Source organism: Cottoperca gobio, chromosome 7 (assembly GCF_900634415.1).
Source record: "Cottoperca gobio chromosome 7, fCotGob3.1, whole genome shotgun sequence".
NCBI lineage: Eukaryota > Metazoa > Chordata > Actinopteri > Perciformes > Bovichtidae > Cottoperca > Cottoperca gobio.
This window is the reverse complement of record NC_041361.1, coordinates 1,014,415-1,037,045: the sequence shown is the minus strand read 5'-3', so window position 1 is coordinate 1,037,045 and position 22,631 is coordinate 1,014,415. Positions and strand designations below refer to the sequence as shown.

Below are 22,631 nucleotides of genomic sequence, written 5' to 3'. Positions count from 1 at the left end.
ATGGAACTGGTTCTTGTATTTATGGATGATGTGACTGCTGACAGAAGCAGAAGGATGAACTCTGAAGTGTTTCGGGCGATATTATCTGCTCATATTCAGCCAAATGCTTCAGAACTCATTGGACGGCGCTTCACAGTGCAGATGGACAATGACCCAAAGCGTACTGCGAAAGCAACCAAAGAGTTCTTTAAGGCAAAGAAGTGGAATGTTCTGCAATGGACAAGTCAGTCACCTGACCTGAATCCAAGTGAGCATTTCACCTGCTGAAGACAGAACTGAAGGGAAACTGCCCAAAGAGCAAGCAGGAAGTGAAGACAGCTGCAGTGGAGGCCCGGCAGAGCATCACCAGGGACCGAACCAGCAGTCTGGCTGATGTCTCTGGGTTCCAGACTTCAGGCTGTCGTTGACTGCAAAGGATTCTCAACCAAATATTAAAAGTGACAATTTGATTTATGATTATGTTACTTTGTCCAATTACTTTTGGTCCTTTAAAAGGGGACACCACGTATACAATGTGTTGTAGTTCCTCCACCGTTCATCTGATCTGGATGTAAATACCCTCAAACTAAAGCTGGAAGTCTGCACTTAAAGCACATATTGAGTGTTTAATGTCAAGTCCATCGTGGTCGTGTACAGAGCCAACATGATGAACATTGCGTCAATGTCCAAATATTTATGGCTATATTTATAACTGTACTTTCAATATATGAAACATTTGCATATTTAAACCATCACATAATAAAGTGATTTTGGATCAATAGCAGTTAATGGTTTGCCCTGTTTGAAGCTAATGTTCTTGCTGTTGGGAGTTTGTTTCCTCATCACTGTTTGCACTTAAACAAAAGCGTCAGCTAAATGAAATGTAAATATTAAACTCAAACACTCTGATGTTGTTGTAACGCAACCTAATTTCACTGGAGGTTGATGCTTATTTTTTCACAAATGCATCTATAATCTGATGTGAAAGGAGTGAACCATGTTGATTTAACCAATGTATTTAAATTGTTATTGTCTATCATATGTACAGTAAAATATAACCCCTGAAATGAACACAAAAATACTTTACTTAACTTCAATATTAAATTGGTTTAGTGAATTTTTGTGCCAATAACACCAAATATAACTTACTGCAATGTTATGGAAAAGACGGCTTAGCTTCATGATCAGGAAATCTGGTGTTTTTTTGTTGGACAAGTTCAAACTTGATTTCAACGGCTGTGGGGAAAATATTGAGCAACAAGTGTCATCCTGTTCTTCCACCTACACAAAAGCGTCATTATGTGATATTACATGATGGGAAACATTTATAATTTCCTTTGTATTGAAGTCTGTTTCCTACTTGATGTCTCCAAATCCTGACTTCTCTCCTGACTTCTCTCCATGCCACCGTTATGAGGAGCAAACATCCTGTCTTTCCCACAGGTCCTGAATGCAGCAGGAGGGCGTGGTCCACCTGAGAACCAGGAAGGTGTTGCAGAAGAGTGTGAGGTGACACAGCAGCAGGTTTAGAGCCTCCACCCTGCAGCAGCAGCAGAACACTTACACACACACACAGTCGACCTTCCGCTCACCTGAACAGGTAAGAGAACCAGCAGCAGCAGAACTCTGTACTGGGACTGGACCAGCAACAGCAGCTGGCTCTGCTCAGTGTGTGTGTGTGTGTGTGTGTGTGTGTGTGTGTGTGTGTGTGTGTGTGTGTGTGTGTGTGTGTGTGTGTGTGTGTGTGTGTGTGTGTGTGTGTGTGTGTGAAGTGTGTGAGTGACTTCAAAAGTTCTTTAAGAGTTTGTTTCGGAGCCGAGAGGGTGTGTCAGTGTGTGACTCAGGTTAAAGTGTGTTTGTGTTTGTGCTGTTTCACCTTGTGTTGAGTTTTGAGTTGTGAGTTCTTGTAATGTTCTTAAGGTTTATAATCCTGTAAACTCTTCTTTTACATTTATATATATTTAACACGCTCTTACATGATCACACATGTATTCTTTTTAGTTTGTTTCAACGCTTCATTATAAACTTTAAACTGTATTTATTTATATAGCGTCTTTCGCGCAAAGCTGCAACAATAAACACAACACAGTAATAGAGTTTAGATAAAAGATTAATATATATTTAGTGAATTACGATTAAGAGAATGTTTAGGTAAAAAGATTTGTTTAAAGGTTAAGCTATAGATGTCTTGTGCATTACTTTACACGTTTCTTCTAAATTCAAACTGACATATTTAGTATTTATTTGCAAAACGAAGTTTAAAATAAAGTTATTTAGAGTTGCAATTAACCGTTCATTTCATTTGCATTAATGTACAGATTGTTTTCTCTGTTAACTGTTTCCTATAACCCGAGGTGCTTTCATAAAACTGCTTCTCTTGTCAAATCAACATTTCAACTTTATACATAAAATCATAAAAATAAAGAAGCTGTGACTTTGGGAATATTTTGTATTGCCTTTTAAATTTGGAGATTCTTTTTCTGTTGACGAATCTATTCAGCTGTTAAGTTTCTTTGGGTTTAAACAATGTTTGAACGATCAATATGAGCAGCATTTAATAATCTGACTCTGGAAAATATCTTATAATTTTGGAGATACTAAAAGGTTAATTTGAGACGGGTTTCATAGGCACGCTGTTTAAATATCAAAGATGTACTATAAAGTGATTTGTGATGTCGGTCGGTGTTAAAGATTAACTTGCTTCCGTGTTAATTTGTGACTTTGTCCTCAACAACCGACAGTTTCAGAGCAAAGAGACGCTTCAGAAAAGCTTTAAGTCCTAGTCTCTGCTCTTTGCCAGCATGCTGCTTCTTAATGTGAGGTGTTTTCCAGTACAGGAAGTTGTGGTGTGTACGAGTTAGTGACCGAAAGACACTTTTAAGACCTAAAGCCAAATGTAATTGTCACGGTGTGACTTTGTCAGGAGTTACTAAAGAATAAGTGAATGTGTTGTGGATTGAAGACGTGTATAAGTGATATTAAAGCTGTGGGACTTGCATATAAATAAACATCTGTTACATTGGATCCCTAACCAAACCAGTGCGCACAATGCTGATTGAGCGTGTCGCTGTCAGGAGAAGCTCTCTGTACGTCACAGTTGTGTTGTCTGGCGTCTGTGGCCACTTTCCTACGCACATATGCCTCCCCCAGGAGCGCTCTCTTCAATCCTTCCCTGTGTTTTGACTTTAATCCTTTACTCTTTGTCTAAAACTTTCACCTTACTGCTAGCTGCTGCTCCGTCGCTCCGATCTCCCATATGGTAGTTACTCGCACTAGAAACGACACATGTATTCTGAGCTGCCTCTTTAGGCTCATGATATTCTTGCTTTGTGCACAAAGCGATCTGCATTGTTCACAGTTTGTGTCGGATAATGATCCAGAATATCTTCTCCTTGAGAACCGTCGACTTTGCACGACGTAAACATAACTAAAGATGACTTCAGTATATTTCCAATGTTGAGATCGGGACACAAAGAGGAGCAACAGGCTTTAGTAGCTTCTCTTCAAAACGTTTCTCCATCTTTGTCCAAATCACAAGTCAGTTCTCAGACTTCGTTTCCGCTGACTGACATCCACTCAGGATCATCGTCCGCCCCCCCTCACTGTGGATCTAAGGGCCATACATATTTATAATGTCATATTTTGTGGTCTGTTTTAAGGGATAGGTGAGTCAAAGTGGAGGGTCACAGGTCAGGGCTTCATTCAACAGACTTTTAATCTTAAAATCCTGCTCGGTTAAACGTGTCTTTACTTCACTGTGTTGATACAATGGCAGGTGACTTGAGCAGTGATAGTAAAATGATATTTCACATTTTATAATGTAATTAGGGCTGCAACCAACAATTAGTTTAATTATCGATTAGTCTGCGGATTTATAAAAAACACCACAAACCACGACTTTTATTATTCATATTTTTATCCTCATTACTGAGCAGCTGTATTGGATTGTATCCTCTTGCTCGGGGTTATTGTTTGTACCCTGACTTTATACAGCACATGTTCAAATGATAACCGTGAGCATGAAGCAGCTCCTGCAGACTTGCTGTCAAACCCATTTAAAGTTACACTCTTGTGGTTTATTGTAAGTAATGTAGTAAGACAAAGCTTTCCAAGGTAGTTAAACTGGGCAGTACAATGACAAGCTGCAAACGAGCTCTACGATCCTATCGGGACCGCAAAGCCATCCAAGTGGAAGATCTCAACCGAGCACAGCCAGTTTAGTGCCTTTCAGGACAAAGGGACATAAAACATCTATAGAAAATAGTTTGTCCCTGTTGCTGTAAAATATCTTTATCAATAAGGAGAACCACTTTTTGAAGCCAGTTTGCAACCTCTGCACACAGCGTTTTATTTCTGTTTATTTAACTCTGACTCGGCCTTTACCATCGAGTACCTGCTGCTCCTTTTAGTGTAGCGTCTATTGTGTTTTTATGTAAATGTCATTTACTGCGTCCTGTCTGTTGGACCATTTTTAAAGGCAGATTTTGCACCTGGAAAAACAAAGATGCTTTTCTGACTTTTGCATGCAAAGAGTAGACAAAGTATTTTGTAAACGTGTGTGTGTGTGTGTGTGTGTGTGTGTGTGTGTGTGTGTGTGTGTGTGTGTGTGTGTGTGTGGCAGTCACACTGCTGTGTTGAGGGAGTGTTTGAACAGAAGTCACTCTACTGGTCCCACCACCTCCTGGGAGGGGCAGCGAGGCCTCAAACTGTCGTGTGTGTGTGTGCATCTGTAAATTCCCGTTCCACCTCGAATGAGACACTGTAGGTTATTCTATGTGTAGTGGACGCAGAAGCTAAAAGCAGATTTCCCAAGCTCAGTGCGACTATAATAATAATATGACCACTAACGTAATCATCTAACCATCTCTCTCCCCCTCCCTCTCCTTCCCTCTCCCTCCCTCCATGTCTGAACATGCTCACCCTCCCCATCAGACCAGTCCAACCACTAAACCTGTCACACATTCACACTCTGTTTCTTTGACTATAAAAATGAGAAATGCGGTTAAAGTTTAACAGAAAAGATGACGTTAAAGATCTAAAATCACACACCAGCGTTCCTGCCGTGATTCTTGGTTGTAAACTCCTCCCTGCAGTCGTGTGGAGTTTGTTTCACTTTTGTTTTAATTTGAGTTCTTTTCTAGATTCAATCACTTTACAAGTACTTTTCCACTCACTCACCGCTTCCTGTTTGTGCATCATGGGAAGGGTCACTGAGGACTGATTCACCATGTTGTCACATTTGGTTTCACTTCACAAAAAACTGACATTTGATGAATATACAGTCTAATGTGTTGCAGCCGACCTGTTGCTTAATATGTAGATGTGTGTAAAAACAAAAGCCCCCCAACTCCCCTGTAAGTTGTTCATTATATTGACGGGTCAACAGAATGTCATGCAGTTTGACTGAGTTTTCCTTTACATAAAATGCAACATATCAGACATAACGATACAATCTTATTTCCACCCTAATATTTACACAATTTTATCAACATTTATCAAGACTGATGTTTGACATTAAGACACTTAAGAAACTTGTAAAATGAGAGTTTGTGACCTGGCGGCACTGTGAGAGGAGCCAACACTATGCAGCTCTCACAGGTTGGAGAAACGTTCTCATTGTACAGCTAAACGACACACCATAGTATGTTTCTGAAAACATTTGAGGCAATAAATAGATATTGCATTAACAGAATCTTGATTCATGTTTGATCATCGCTTTCTAGTTTGATCAGAGTTCTCGGGCAGTGATTGACTGCGTTAGAGAATCCTCGTCTCTGATTGGTTGTTTTCCTTCTTGCCATCCAGTAGAATCAGTTTGAGCAAATATGACAAGTTACCAACTACAGTGGTGTGAAAAAGTATTTCATTTATTGAAGGCAAAAAGCTCCAACCCTTCCCCCGGCCCTATGTGAAAAAGTAATTGCCCCCTTAGTTACTAAATCAACCAATTGGCCAAATGTAATTAATAATTGGGTTCAACTTCACTCGACACCCTCCGGCATGATTACTGCCTGCCTTTAGCTAAACATCACTGAAATAGAACCGGTCTGTCGATGTGAAGTTGGCTAAGAAGTCTCAAAAAGATGCACATGATGCCGAGATCTAAAGAAATTCAAGAACAGATGAGAAACAAAGTTATTGACATCTATCAGTCTGGAAAGGGTTAAAAAGCCATTTCTAAAGCTCTGGGACTCCAGCGAACCACAGTGAGAGCCATTATTCACAAATAGAGAAAGCTTGGAACAGTGGTGAACCTTCCCAGGAGGCCGGCCTTCGTTCCTCCAAGAGCGCATCGACGACTCATCCAGGAGGTCACAGAAGAACCCAGACTAACATCTAGGGAGCTGCAGGCCTCACTTGCCTCCAGTTAAGGTCAGTGTTCATGATTCCACAATAAGAACGAGACTGGGAGAAAATGGCATCCATGGGAGAGTTGCAAGGCGAAAACCACTGCTGACCAAAAAGAACACAAAAGCTCGTCTCACATTTGCAAAGAAAACATCTTGATGACCCCCAAGACTTTTGGAATAATATTCTGTGTACTGATGAGTCAAAGGTAGGACTTTTTGAAAGACACGGGTCCTGTTACATCTGGCGTAAAGCTAACTCAGCCTTGCACAATAAGAGCATCATACCAACAGTCCAACACAGCGGTGGTAGTGTAATGGTCTGGGGCTGCTTTGCTGCTTCCTGGGTGACTTGCCATAATTGATGGAACCATGAATTCTGCGCTCTACCAAAAAATCCTGAAGGAGAATGTCCGGCCATCAGTTTGTGACCTAAAGCTCAGGCACAGTTGGGTTCTGCAGCAGGACAATGATCCGAAGCACACGAGCAAGTCCACCTCTGAACGGCTCAAAGGAAACAAAATGAAGGTTTTGGAGTGGCCTCGTCAAAGTCCTGATTTGTATCCGATTTGAGATGCTGTGGCCTTAAACAGGCAGTTCATGCTCGAGAACCCTCCAATGTGGCTGAATTAAATCAGTTCTGAAGAGAAGAGTGGGCCAAAACTCCTCCACAGCGATGGAAAAGACTCATTGCCAGTTATCCCAAACGTTTGATTGCAGTTGTTGCAGCCCAAGCGTTGCACAACCCGTTATTGGGTTTAGGGAGGCAATTACTTTTTCACATGGGTGATATAGGTTTTGAATAACTCTTAAATAAATGAAATAATCATTTAAAAGCTGCATTCTGTATTTACGCATGTTGTCTTTGTCTTATATTAAAATTAGTTGGATCATCTGAAACATTAAATGTGACAAATAAGCAAAAATAGAAGAAATAAGGAAGGGGGCAAATAGTTTTTCACAGCAATGTACAGCTTTAAATATATCCACATTTCTAATCAAATTCAACCCAGGAGCTCATGAATACATGAAGAGTAGAGGCTGATGAGTTTGTTAATTGTACTAATATCTCTAAATGACTGTCAGATTCTGTGATTGGTGTTAAAGTACAAAGACAATGGTAGGGGACACACCAGTATTCATATGTTTTCTGTGTAAAGATCTTAATATGTTATGTAACTCAAGTAAATATTTCTGCCATGAAAAAACACTAAAGTACAAGTACCTCAAATGTGTACTTAAGTAAGTGCTTGAGTAAATGTTACATTACACAACTGTTTTTGTTGTGGTAAATCTATAAAGATTATTATTATTATTATTATTATCACCCAACAGCTTATTTTATTTGTTTGTTTATCTGTCAGGGACAATGCAAAAAACATTGTTACAGGTTACAATACCTTACATTAACTTATCTAAACTGTCATGTTATTATCACCAAACATACATCGGATAAATTCAGAGCTTAACAAATGGTGACTCGTACATGATCATACAAAAATGACAATATTTCCATCATGTTATATGTTATGAAGTGAATGAGTGTATGTTCCCTGTATGTCAATATGTGCACATTGTTTATCAGTATGTTTGTCCGTGTGCATGCATAAAGTCTTCATGAGTATCTATGTAGCTTTGCCTAAACTCTATAAAGCTTTTCCGCATCATTCATCTCATGGTGTTTCAACTTTACGACTTTGTTTCACTCTCAGCTGCAGAACACAACAAATGAATGCTAGTGTTGCGTGGCGTCAGTTTGCTAACAAATTCACTTTATATGCTGAGAATATGTCCGAGTTGTGTTTACAGCTTGTCTCGCTGCCTGCAAGTAGCCAAAACAAAATCCAGTGATGCAGATTTAAATGAGCAGTTACTGCAGCAGAAGTTTAGACCTGCAGATCGGACATTTTTGATGCCACGTCCAAGAAAGTCATGGATGCAATCATTTTCATTTTTACACAACCAGTTTGCAGTTTTCTTTTTTGTTTTAATGCTCAACTGTTTGCACGTACAGGTATAACATAGTTAGTTATCATTTCTTTCTTTTTCTAAACTTTGATTCTGACTTAATGTGATGCTTTTTCAGGCATTCAAAATCAGAAAAGCAAGTCTTAGTGTTCTAGTCCGCTGAAGTAATCCAGAGTAAACCTTTAAATCAAGTCAGTTTTATTTATACATCCCAATATCACAAATTTGCCTGAAGGGGCTTTACAGTCTGCAGAGCGTACGACGCCCTCTGTCCTCAGAGCCTCGATTATTCAGATAAGGTGAACCCAGAAAAAGCTTTTATAACACGCTTTATTAATCTCAACAACAAAGACAGAACTCATCCTACCTACATTGTATTTTCATTGTTTTATTTTGGACTCTCTGAAACCACATCAATGCTTCACATCATGACATGTGTCTTTCTTTTCTGCACAGTTCAACCATGAGGTGGCGCTCTCCTCATCTTCCTCTCCTCCTCCTCGTCTTGTCTTACCTCGCCCTGTTGGTCGAGGGAGCAAAATCTTCCGGATTCAAGATCTGCGCCTACAATGTGCCGAAATTCAACTTCGCAAAAGCATCAAATTATAGAGTGCTACACACTCTGACACGGGTAGGACACACACACACACACACGTGCACACATACACACGTATGTAGGAGCTTGTTTTATTACATTACATTCAGCCTTGGAGGTCTTTATGAGATGATCTGTATGAAGTCACTTGGTTAAAAAGCTCTGAGAGGGAACAGATAAAGGTTTATGATGCAGAGAGCCTCATGTCTAGCCTCTGTTTCAATGTATTTTCTCATAAAATATTTATGTTGGTCTTTCTCAAAAGCTGAAACATGTTCCTGATCTCCTTCTGTCCTGCACTATAAAATAACTATATAGTTATGACAAGGATTATAAAACAATATGTAAGGAGCTCTTTTCTCAACTGCTGTTTCCAATTATGAACTTTAGTAAAAATAATTTGTAACCTGCACGTTTATGAATCTCCCCAAAAAAATATTGCAATTGAGTTATTTATTAATTTAAGTGGTATTCACAAAAACAATGATAAATATTAACTGTGATGAATGATCTACGATATTTACAGATAATTTCAAATCTCATGGAGCTTTCATTGAAACAAAATGAAAACAAAACGTCTGTCTGTCCCTCTGTCTGTCCCTCTGTCTGTCCCTCTGTCTGTCTGTCCCTCTGTCTGTCCCTCTGTCTGTCCGTCCCTCTGTCTGTCTGTCCCTCTGTCTGTCCCTCCCTCTGTCTGTCCCTCTGTCTGTCCCTCTGTCTGTCCCTCTGTCTGTCCGTCCCTCTGTCTGTCTGTCCCTCTGTCTGTCCCTCTGTCTGTCCCTCCGTCTGTCTGTCTGTCTGTCCCTCTGTCCGTCCCTCTGTCTGTCTGTCTGTCCCTCTGTCTGTCTGTCCCTCTGTCTGTCTGTCCCTCTGTCTGTCCGTCCCTCTGTCTGTCCCTCTTCTGTCCCTCTGTCCCTCTGTCTCTCTCTGTCCCTCTGTCTGTCTGTCTGTCTGTCCGTCTGTCTGTCTGTCCCTCTGTCTGTCTGTCTGTCCCTCTGTCTTGTCCCTCTGTCTGTCCTGTCTGTCTGTCTGTCTGTCTGTCTGTCTCTCTCTGTCCCTCTGTCTGTCTGTCTGTCTGTCTGTCTGTCTGTCTGTCTGTCTGTCTGTCTGTCCGCAGATCGTGTCCCGCTGTGATATCTGTCTCCTGCAGGGCGTGATGGATACTGACGGTAAAGCCATCAAACGTCTGCTGGCTTCCCTGAACAGGTACAGAGAAAACTACTGAAGCAGGTCACACTCACTCTACTGCTTTGCTCTGACTGTAGTAAGAAGCACAAAGTCTTTAAAAAATATTTTCACTGGGAAATATTGGATTTTTTTTAACTAGCAACCAAAAATACTTGTGTTGAACACAAAAGGTTGTACCACTATACTTTAGTATATGTATATAGTTCCTAATGACTCTATTAATGGTAACAAACCATTTACTGATTCTTTATATAGTTATAAACCATTATAATATATAGTTATATATAATTATAACCCATTATAATATATAGTTATAAACCATTATAATATATAGTTATATATAATTATAAACTATTATAATATATAGTTATAAACCATTATAATATATAGTCATATATAATTATAAACTATTATAATATATAGTTATAAACCATTATAATATATAGTTATAAACCATTATAATATATAGTTATATATAATAAACTATTATAATATATAGTTATAAACCATTATAATATATAGTTATATATAATTATAAACTATTATAATATATAGTTATATATAATTATAAACCATTATAATATATAGTTATAAACCATTATAATATATAGTTATATATAATTATAAACTATTATAATATATAATTATAAACCATTATAATATATAGTTATATATAATTATAAACTATTATAATATATAATTATAAACTATTATAATATATAATTATAAACTATTATAATATATAGTTATAAACCATTATAATATATAGTTATATATAATTATAAACCATTATAATATATACTTATAAACCATTATAATATATAGTTATATATAATTATAAACTATTATAATCTATAGTTATAAACCATTATAATATATAGTTATATATAATTATAAACTATTATAATATATAGTTATAAACCATTATAATATATAGTTATAAACCATTATAATATATAGTTATATATAATTATAAACCATTATAATATATAGTTATAAACTATTATAATATATCGTTATAAACTATTATAATGTATAGTTATAAACTATTATAATATATAGTTATAAACCATTATAATATATAGTTATAAACTATTATAATATATAGTTATATATAATTATAAACCATTATAATATATAGTTATAAACTATTATAATATATAGTTATAAACTATTATAATGTATAGTTATAAACCATTATTATATATAGTTATAAACTATTATAATATATAGTTATAAACTATTATAATATATAGTTATATTGTTATAAACTATTCTAATATATAGGTATAAACTATTCTAATATATAGTTATAAACCATTATTATATATAGTTATAAACTATTATAATATATAGTTATAAACTATTATAATATATAGTTATAAACTATTATAATATATAGTTATAAACTATAATATATAGTTATATTGTTATAAACTATTCTAATATATAGTTATAAACCATTATTATATATAGTTATAAACCATTATAATATATATAGGTATACAGTAATAAACTATTATAATACATAGTTTTAAAGTTATAAACCATTACAATATATAGTTATAAACTATTTCAACTTTGTGAAAACATAAGCGTTTTTTTGTTCAATGTCTTTTGGTATTAGATTGGTTTTTTTAACTGAAGTGAGACGAGGTTCAGAGAACAGATAAAAGCACAAAATATTTGTTATATATACTAAAATTCTCTTTTATTCAACAACAAAAGCTGTTAAAAGGGATTTTGCTTACAGCATCAAATGTTAAGTCTCTCTCTTGTTTGACTATTTGAATGTTGACAAAACGTCACCTACTAAACTGAAGGATTTAAGAATGCACTCGGACAGTAATACTAACACATCTGTACCCGCTCATGTGTGTTAATACAATATGGTGATCGTTATGTGTCTGCTGTCTGCCTTCAACAGGCCAACTGACAGGTACAGTGGATCTTATGAGCATGTGGAACATCATCTAATCATTATTAATCAGTCACCTTTATTTACCCTCTTTACTAATCATAATCCTGTAATAATAGGTAACACTTTATTTTGGATAATCACTGTAACTCTGCATCATGTGAGCTGACTGTCAACCAGATCTCTTTCAACTGGAGAAAAAACCTCAATATCAGCAGCTTTATCAACACAAATATGTTCTGACACACTGACTAATCATGATTTAAAGCTTCCTTTATGTGCCTGTTTAACCTTAAGGTTAAAGGAACAGCTCTGTGGGTCCACTACAGCGATACGTAACATAACTAGCCTAGCTTAGCACAAAATATTAGTGGAACTGCATGCCTATAGCTTAATCAATTAACACATCCATCTTCCAAACAACTCTGATTTGCATGTAGAATCTTATTTATTGAACATTGTAGATGTAGAAAAGGGGAAATTGTGGTTTTAGCAGCAGTTAGCTTTGGTGCTATTTGTTGAATGCTGGGTGCAGTGACTGCAGACAACATCTCAACTGTCCTGAAATAACAACAGCTTGTTGATTTGAACTCTACTGTCGACTAAACCCAGCTGACTACAGGATGGACTGCTTGTAACATTTTGATGGAGCTAGGCTAGCAATTTCCCTCTGCGTTCAGTCTTTGTGCTAAGCTAGGCTAAACACGCCGCGGACCTACAGTACATTATCTCTATTCTGTAGTTCTGCTGTTGGTTGTGTAAGAGGTTCAGTCTCTAGAGGGTTGTATGTTGAAACTTCCCTTGTTGAGTCAACTGAGCAGACTTACCAAAATAAAGTGTTACACCTGATTAAATCAAAGGGTTAAATTGGGATTTAATAAAGAAAAATGCATGTTATTGCGGCATGATTGAGCCAACAAGCATTATTCAATAAATACTGTATACAGTAGAGTAATAAAACATGTCAAAAATCTCAGAGAGGTCATCATTTGCAACCTCTATCTGCCCTGTCAAAAGGTCCTATTCACAAAATATATCGTGCTTATGATATTACAGTGCAAACGTTTGTATAATAAACACATTTGATAAATAGTTAATACTAATAGTTTAGTATTTATAAAAATGACATATAAAAGAGATTTTTTCATTTGTTTTTCATGACACGACTGACACTGAATCCCATTATAAATGAGTTTGATCGTAGAATGACGATGCCTTCACCTGGCAATACTGTCATTGTAACTGCGTGTTACTCTTAGTTCTGATCTTTGTGAATTCAACTCTTTTTTTGCATAGAAAGGGGCCAATTTTGTATCCATATTACCTCCATTTAAATATGTGCAAATAGCACAGGACACTCTATTTACTTGGCAGTGCAGTTAGGGGTGCAATAAAGCCTTTGTGGATGCTTACAGTTTTTTTTGTTCGTCTTATTTCTGCAGGTTTAGCGGTCGCAAAAGCTGCACAATCCGTTTGTGAATTTACCCTTATGGCTTCATGCTGAACATACAACATTTTGGTCTTTTTTACATTTAGATTTACGTATTCCAAAGCTGCGATTTTCATTGGCTCCAACGAAAACCATTGATTTAAGTGTCACCAGCGAAACAATGAGAATGTGTGTCATATTTCTTGTGACTAACGCAAGTGCACATAGAGAAGTCGTGGACCAAATACTAAGCCTTGTGGGACACCACTTCCAGGAAAATCGGATGAAGTGCTCAATTCAAGTAATTGAGTAACAAATTTGATTTAAAAACTTCCAGTGTTCCATGTAATAAACTACTAACAACAGTTAATATACTATTAAATACCCGGGTGAATGGAGTTTGCTGAGATGTAAACCTGTGCTGAGATTGATCAAAAAGACTCTTACTGGACAGATGGGGAGATTATAATGTCCCCTAAAAGTTTTTAGTGTTTGTGGATAAACAGTTTTGAATACAGGTGTAATATGATGTGTTATAAACAGGATGTACTTTTACTGGAATATAGTTTTCAACACAAGTAATCTTTAATGCCCATAATTCCATTTGAGTATGTTTTTATTCGTCCCTAAAGTATCATCTACTATAAACTACACACAAAAAATGTGAGACAATATATTTAATGATGTATGCCAATTTATGGCTCCACCTTTTTAGAAATGGGACAAGTTACCCCAAAGTATATTACTGGAACAAGGCTTTGCTTTGCTCAGCAGGCAGCTGCTTCCTTTCTGGTGATGGCTAATGGGGAACAATCTGATTTTGCTCATTTTGTCTACATTTACATCTGCAATTTGTTGGTAAATAATTTATTTACACTGTCTGGTGGTTGGTTCAAGTCTGCTTATATATTTTACTTAACACATGCATGTCTATTGGTGTCCCTGGGACCATTCTGAGAGTATAAAACACTGATCCATATTCTATAAAAAGCATGATTCCTATATATTGGATTATATTGTAAACCGTCTAAAGCGAGGTTGATGTGCATGTGTGGATCTGTGGGAAACGTCTTGTCAAACAACTCATTTGCAACGGCTAATATTAGAGTTAACTCGGGACTATACCATGTGGTGGAAGAAATACTCAGATCCTTTACTTTGGTATCCTTTAGTTAAAGCAATACAACAATGCAACAATGCAACAAATGCGCCATTACAAGTTCTGCATTTAAAATCCTACAGGGAGTATAAATTCAGAAGTATTATCAGCTAAATGTACTGAAAGTATTCATCACTATAAAATGTCTCCTGTGACTGATGCATTGTATGACATAATTATATTGTTAATACTGTCAATCAATGACATCAATGTTAGAGCAGCGTTTACTGTTGGAGCTGCTCCAGATAGAGCTAGTTTTAAATGATTTATTCACAGTTAGCTAGTTTAGTCCAGTGGTTCCCAACCTGGGGGTCCGGCCCCACCAAAGGACCACCAGATAAATCTGAGGGGTCTTGAGATTGTTAATGGGAGAAGAAGAAACTACTGCAAAAAGTTTTATGGGACTTTTCGTTTAATCAAATATTGGAGTATTATTTATTTAAATGAACCATGTGAGAAGTTTTGGTGGCACTGAAACATGACAAAAGGCCCCAACTAAACAATAAGTGTTCCCCATTACAGCCAAGACCAAGTCCAAGAGGTCACAAACCAAAAGTTTGGGAACAATCTAACACTTTATAATCTTATCAAATTGGGTTTTTTCCAAATCTTAATGTTTACCTTCAAAGTGACGTATATGTAGTGCAGTAAAAAGTGCAATATTTCCCTCTGAAATGTAGTTGCTTTCCACCACAGGGCTGTCCAAACATCATGGGTTGATGACCCTGCGTTAAATATCAGCTGATCTTAAATCAGGATTTCGGTTTGTTTAGATTTCAAGTGTCAGACACCTGCCTGTGGCTGTTATCACCTGAATGGTTTAAGACCTTGAGATGTAAAGGAACTCGTCAGGAAAAGTTTGAATTGTTTATGTTCTGCCGTGTCCAAACATGCACACAAGCACAATCATACCTGTTTTGGGGGAATTTTGTTGAGTTTTAAATTCAGTATTATTTGTTTTGATACATTTTAGTTTATTATTCAAGTGAAATAGCATCAATCACCTGACTAAAACTCCCCAAACATCTGTGGGACTGTGTTCAGAGTGGAGGTTTTAGAGAACGTGAACAGTGTGATGTGTTCCTGTACTGTCTTTCTTCTTTATGTTTGTAATCAATAGTTTCTCTTTGTCTGTGTGTTGTGTTGAGGTATGAAAGTAACAACAACTACAAGTCAGTTTCCAGTAAGAGTCTGGGAACCTCTCCCACCGACATGGAGCAGTACGTTTTCATCTACAGGTAAGACACAGTCCTGTGATCCACCTCTGTACCTGCTAGGTTACATAAATACACACCTCTACATACCTGGATACTCTCTCAGCCCCAGCCCGGTCTCATTCCCAGGTCATCAAAAAACAAAGTTTTGTCCTCTGCGTCCGATACCGACGCACAAGGCATCCTTAAGCGTCTGTGAGATGCACCAGGCGTTCAACTAATTCTAATATAAACCCATCCAAGGCAATATTAAACGCTCAGAGCAACTGCTCCGGGAGTCGGGTGAGGTAGTATAAATATTTGTAGTATAGGTCGGGTTTGATGGATGGGTCAAACGAACACATAACTGTTGTCCCGTGTGAAACAAAAAGTGAACTTTGCCTTAATTACATTGACTTATGTACCAAGTTGATACCAAATTTCAGAAAAGTTGATGGTACTCGTTTACAGTACTGCATGTACCGTATTGTCTGGTAGTACCGTAAAGTCTCAAGGCTAACGTCCCGTGGTCGGTAGTTTTTGTGTTTTGGACGCAGTAAACTCGCTATTGATGCGTCCAGGCGTGTATGTGTAGGAGTGTATGTTGAAGTACATGGGATTTATTGTTTTCTTTTTGTCTTTTACCATAGTATCGAATTAATATTAACAATCGTGGAATTTCGCTGGTATCTGTATCGTCTACTACATTTCTGGTATCGTGACATCCCTGGTACCAAGGGTATGTTAAAAAGTGACACCCTAGGGTTCTGACCAAGCATTCGTATGTGACGAGATGTGAATGAGAACATGTTGGTGGGATGTATTACAGAACTAAAAATGACAAGACGATCCAACGACATGATATACAATCTTCCAGTGTGTCTGAGAGCCAGATCTGAGTCCGATAAGATATAAAAGGATATAAGGTTAAAGTATTGTAAGCATTTTTTGTTTATCAGTGAATAAACAAGAAATAGATTCTTCAGTCTTATTCCTCTGCTGCTGGTAAATCTAGTGAATCCGGCTTCTCCTCCTTCTCTCCAAAAAGGACCGGGACGGTAAATGTGACGGGGAAGCATCAGTACCAGAAGAAACAATCCTTCGTCAGAGAGCCGTTTGCTGTTGAGTTCCAAAGCACGAAAATTGGTCAGTGAAAACAAAACATTAAAATGTTTTATTTAAAACCAAACAAAGCTAGCGCATTGACGCCAGGAGAACTATAGAGACGAATCAGAACAGAAGAAATCAGCAGTTATTGGTAAATCAAACTGGAAGCTTAGCATCAAAATGTGAGCAGATTTAAATATCTTCGTGTTTCAGTATCAGGTGCACAATAACACCTCTAACAAGCTGGATTTAACAGCTGCTGCTTCAGCAAAGCTCTTCAAAAAACTCAATATTTAGAGCCACATTGCACCGCTGTGGTTCAATAATCATCGAGGGTCACTTTTGCTTTTCTGGACTGAAAAACAACTCAAAATCCAAGTTCAACAGTATCTCCTCCTGTCATGCAACATAAATAATACATTAATGAATGAAAAAGGAAACATCAGTATAACGACTGATTACTTTTTAACTGTAGTGTGCATGACTCTTACCCTTACTCCCTCCTTTCTGTTCTTGTTTTGCTCTTCCTTCCTTCTGTCCTGCAGCAATCAAGAAGTTTATTTTGGTTCCTTTGCACACGGATCCCGGTCAGGCTGTCAAGGAGATCGACCGGCTCTACGACGTCTTTCAGGAAGTCAGCAAGATATGGAACAATTCGGTGAGGAAATGGGATTTGATATGGATATTGAATATGAATTAAATTTTCATCTTTACGTCAATGTAGGTGAAGGTGCAGACGTTGGCTGTAGCTGTAAGCTAGAAACAAATACCTGCTTGGACTGATTTTAAAAAGAGAAATGTAGCTTACCGTGTAGGCAAGCTACTGGTATTCTCTTTTGAGCCCTGTGTTTTTAACCCATATTTGTTTCACTTTTTGGCAAATTGTCAACATTAAAAGAATGCTGATTTAGCTATCAGCTGCTCCTGTTTGCAGTGTACAGACACCGGATGACTTTGATACTGGAAAAAAACTTAAAAACATGATTATTCTCACTTCACGTGGGTCTGAGGGCCCAAACATCCAAAAATAAACTGACCAACAACGCTGCAATACACAGTAAATTTATGTTTATAAGGATTTAGTTGTAGTATTTTAGGAAGGTTTTAGGTTGGTTTTTTTTGCATGAAAATGTTGTGTTTGTGTGTGTAGAATGTGATGTTCCTGGGAGATTTCCATGCCAGCTGTGCCTACGTGACCCGAGCCAACAAGAAGAACATCCGACTGTTCACCGACCCACAATTTTCCTGGATGATCCGTGACAAAGTAGACACCACCGTCAGCGACGACACCAACTGTGCTTATGACAGGTGTGTGTGTGTGTGTGTGTGTGTGTGTGTGTGTGTGTGTGTGTGTGTGTGTGTGTGTGTGTGTGTGTGTGTGTGTGTGTGTGTGTGTGTGTGTGTGTGTGTGTGTGTGAGAAAATAAAACATGTGTGTTATTTAACAGAAGAAAAAACACTGAGTTAAAACAAGTACAGGTGAAGATAAAGTGCTCAGTGTTGCAGAGATGTGTTGGGAGAGGAAAACAAAGGGTTGTTTAATTTAGCATATTTTTTATGTTTTAATATTTAAGACATTTACCACCAGATTTCAGTTCACACTGTATTTATATTCTTTGTGTGTGTCAGGATCGTGGTACATGGGAAACCCTTGCTGAAGACAATCAGGCCGCTCTCTGCAAATGTCTTCAACTATGTCAAAGACTTCAAACTAACCAAGACTAAGGTATGTCTGCCTGTCTGCCTGTCTGCCTGCCTGTCTGTCTGCATGTCTGTCCGCCTGTCTGTTTGCATGTCTGTCTGTCTGCATGTCTGCCTGTCTGTCTGTCCGTCTGTCTTCGTTCCTTTCTTTCATACATGTTTGCTGTGGCTCTCTGATGGTGATGTCTGTCTCTCTGTCCCCGTGGCTCTCTGATGGTGATGTCTGTCTCTCTGTCCCCGTGGCTCTCTGATGGTGATGTCTGTCTCTCTGTCCTCGTGGCTCTCTGATGGTGATGTCGGTCTGTCTCTCTGTCCTTGTGGCTCTCTGATGGTGATGTCTGTCTCTCTGTCCTCGTGGCTCTCTGATGGTGATGTCTGTCTCTCTGTCCTCGTGGCTCTCTGATGGTGATGTCTGTCTCTCTGTCCCCGTGGCTCTCTGATGGTTATGTCGGTCTGTCTGTCCTCGTGGCTCTCTGATGGTGATGTCTGTCTCTCTGTCCTCGTGGCTCTCTGATGGTGATGTCTGTCTCTCTGTCCTCGTGGCTCTCTGATGGTTATGTCTGTCTGTCTGTCCTCGTGGCTCTCTGATGGTTATGTCTGTCCTCGTGGCTCTCTGATGGTGATGTCTGTCTGTCTCTCTGTCCTCGTGGCTCTCTGATGGTGATGTCGGTCTGTCTGTCCTCGTGGCTCTCTGATGGTTATGTCTGTCTCTCTGTCCTCGTGGCTCTCTGATGGTGATGTCTGTCTCTGTCCTCGTGGCTCTCTGATGGTGATGTCTGTCTGTCTCTTTGTCCTCGTGGCTCTCTGATGGTGATGTCTGTCTCTCTGTCCTCGTGGCTCTCTGATGGTGATGTCTGTCTCTCTGTCCTCGTGGCTCTCTGATGGTGATGTCTGTCTCTCTGTCCTCGTGGCTCTCTGATGGTGATGTCTGTCTCTCTGTCCTCGTGGCTCTCTGATGGTGATGTCGGTCTGTCTCTCTGTCCTTGTGGCTCTCTGATGGTGATGTCTGTCTCTCTGTCCTCGTGGCTCTCTGATGGTGATGTCGGTCTGTCTCTCTGTCCTTGTGGCTCTCTGATGGTGATGTCTGTCTGTCTGTCCTCGTGGCTCTCTGATGGTGATGTCTGTCTGTCTCTCTGTCCTTGTGGCTCTCTGATGGTGATGTCTGTCTCTCTGTCCTCGTGGCTCTCTGATGGTGATGTCTGTCTCTCTGTCCTCGTGGCTCTCTGATGGTGATGTCTGTCTGTCTGTCCTCGTGGCTCTCTGATTTTTATGTCTGTCTCTCTGTCCTCGTGGCTCTCTGATGGTGATGTCTGTCTGTCTCTGTCCCCGTGGCTCTCTGATAGTGATGTCTGTCTGTCTCTCTGTCCTTGTGGCTCTCTGATGGTGATGTCTGTCTCTCTGTCCTCGTGGCTCTCTGATGGTGATGTCTGTCTGTCTCTGTCCCCGTGGCTCTCTGATGGTGATGTCTGTCTGTCCTCCACTTTTGTTCAGACTGAAACATCTCATTAACTATCAGATGGATTTTGATGAAATGTGATTCAGTCCTTCATGTTTCTCTGAAGATGAATTGTAATAACTTTGGCAGGCTGTTCTCACACACTGTCCATACTGACTACTGCACTCAAATTGATTTATTGTCTGTGTAATTGTGAGCCAGGACCGGTGACGTAGTATAAAAACACCAAAGTCTGTGCAGGAAGCAGTTCCGTTTTTTGTTGCGTAACTACTTGTACTTAAGAAACATATTTATTTTAACCCAAATGTTGACTTATTTGTTACGTAAACCAGGCTAGTAGAGAAAACAGATGTTGCATTGTCATCAATCATAAAGCTCCGGGCTGAGCAGTGCAGCCTCTGCAGAAGTGCCAAAACCTGCAGTTTCTCATATGGCCACTTGAGGCTCCATGGAGGTTTTAGAGCAGGGGTTCTCAACAGGGGCAATATTTTAGAAAGGGGGGCGTTTGTGTGTACGACCCGCGAGGTAATTCATAAACGCATGCAAAAAATCTACTCCAAAAAAGTTAATACAAGTCTAGTCCGATATAGAATATAACCGGTGACTGACCAAGGTCGGGGTCCTTGAACACAACACGAGCGGAACATGTCCACATGTGGTCACGTCATGTCAAAAAACTTCAATATTAAAAAAGACCGTCATTGACATCAGTGAACGCAGCATGGCGAGTGTAAAAAGGAGAAAGGTGGATGCGGAATGTTCCAGGAGAAATGGACCAACGATTATTTCTTTGTGGAAGTGAAAGGCCAGTGTTTATGTGGACGCGCTTGTGGTCATGAAAAAGGCTCTCGAGCTGAAAGCATGAAACATGCCAAACTGCACGAGCTGAAAGGACGAGTAGAGTGCGTTTGGATAAAATTAACATGGTGTGTTTTTAGATTTTTATTTTTATTTTGCTGAGCGATAAAGTGCTGCTTGAAAAAAACAAAACAAGTGCTGCCCCCCTCAGCCGCAACAGCTGGCACTGGCCCAAAAAAGAACATTTTAATTCATTAACTTAAAGTTGTGCATTATTAGGGCTGTGGTCGCTTTGAGTGACAGGTGGGTGCCGCCACAGGCTGCTAGCTGCTAGCTGTCTGCTCTGCGGCATCACCTGGGCGCACAGACGATGCACATTTTTAGACGTTTTGGGAGTTAGACGGTGGCGTCACTGCCAAGATGGCGACTTTGAGCTTCTCTTCAGAAACCTATGGGTGACATCACGGAGACTGCGTCCATATTCTAGTTATTGCGTTATACTTTTAAGTTCTGTAAAATTTCACCTTTTCTTCATAGTATTCTGCATTTTTTTACATTTAAATGAAAAAATGCAAACAGGTGGATGGAGATGTTTTTTTTTGACTCTGTGCTCTCTTGCTTCTGTCTGCCAGGCGCTGGAGGTCAGCGACCACTTGCCTGTGGAGGTGGTACTAAACAGCGATGCATTTCTCCTTCAGGCCACGCCCCTCCTGATCCTCATCAGTGTCTCTGCCATCGTGCAGTTGTTCCTGTCCGCTCTGTGATCGCTTTCTTCAGTCTTGAGGTGTAACTGCTCTAAAACCTTTTTTCATCCAGATTCACCTTCACATCTATACTCTGATTTTTTTATTATATCAAGATAAATTATCATTTTAGCGGTGCTCGTATTTATTTAGCAATTTATTAATCTTGTTATCTCTAGATGTCAAACTTTGTGATATCTTGTATTCACAATTTACTGACTTTATCATCTCAAGATAACAAATACTATTCACCTCCTGTAGGTGTGCTTCTGTTCTCATTTTTCATTCCTGCTCTGTTTTCTTCAGAGAGGCTAAGAGGAAGGAAGGACACATTCAGGTACTTCCACAGTCAGTCCATTAGACAGTAGATGGCAGTCGAGACGCCCCCAGAGAAACAGACCGGAGTACCAGCAGGAAGTTAAACAATGTGCTGCTGAGGACGGGGGCAGCAGCAACACAGATTTTAGACTTTTAAATCAAAGATTGAGGGAAACCTATCACAATTTAGAAGATGGCAAATACTTTCATATAATTATAATTGTAAATTAATGAATGTTTAATAATTGTTTATGAAGAACAACCGCAGTAGTTCTGGTCCACATGGCCTCTTCGTTCTGGTTTCTGGCCTTCAGACGATTTATCAGGTTTTTTATCCAAAGTGCCGTTCAGCACCGTGAGTGCCCAGATATAATAATAGTAATACAATTTAACATAATGTAAACAGGATGGATGACAGCATGGTGTTTGTGCCCACACAGGCCAACAGACAGACAGAGGACTTTAGAGTCATTACACTTTCTGTATGTAAATACTGTATATTTAATTTTAATAACAAATAATACAACTATTTGGCTTTTCTACCAGGTGAATCATTAAACTGTTATTATTTTAGAGGTAAGATTTCCTCATTTTTTTCTGTCATTTTCTCATCTGTCTGTTTTCTCTGTAAATATTTGGAATATGCCAGGAAATTGTAAGAACTTTTTTTGTTTTTAATATTCAGTGAAGTTTTTTATGTTGACATTAAAATGTGATTTTTTTTAAGCCTGTT

The 22,631-nt window shown here is 38.7% G+C and overlaps 1 protein-coding gene across 1 annotated transcript; it reads left to right on the top strand.

Moving 5' to 3' along the window:
• The first annotated feature begins 1,392 nt into the window (after nucleotides 1-1,392).
• On the top strand, nucleotides 1,393-22,596 carry LOC115010570 (deoxyribonuclease-1-like 1). Its single transcript, XM_029435230.1, has 10 exons — nucleotides 1,393-1,579; nucleotides 8,751-8,925; nucleotides 10,007-10,095; nucleotides 15,732-15,821; nucleotides 16,825-16,922; nucleotides 17,429-17,541; nucleotides 18,034-18,191; nucleotides 18,512-18,608; nucleotides 21,470-21,621; nucleotides 21,887-22,596. The coding sequence occupies exons 2-9, from the start codon at nucleotides 8,758-8,760 to the stop codon at nucleotides 21,599-21,601; spliced, it is 945 nt and encodes a 314-aa protein (XP_029291090.1). The 5' UTR covers nucleotides 1,393-1,579; nucleotides 8,751-8,757; the 3' UTR covers nucleotides 21,602-21,621; nucleotides 21,887-22,596.
• Nucleotides 22,597-22,631: the final 35 nt, after the last annotated feature.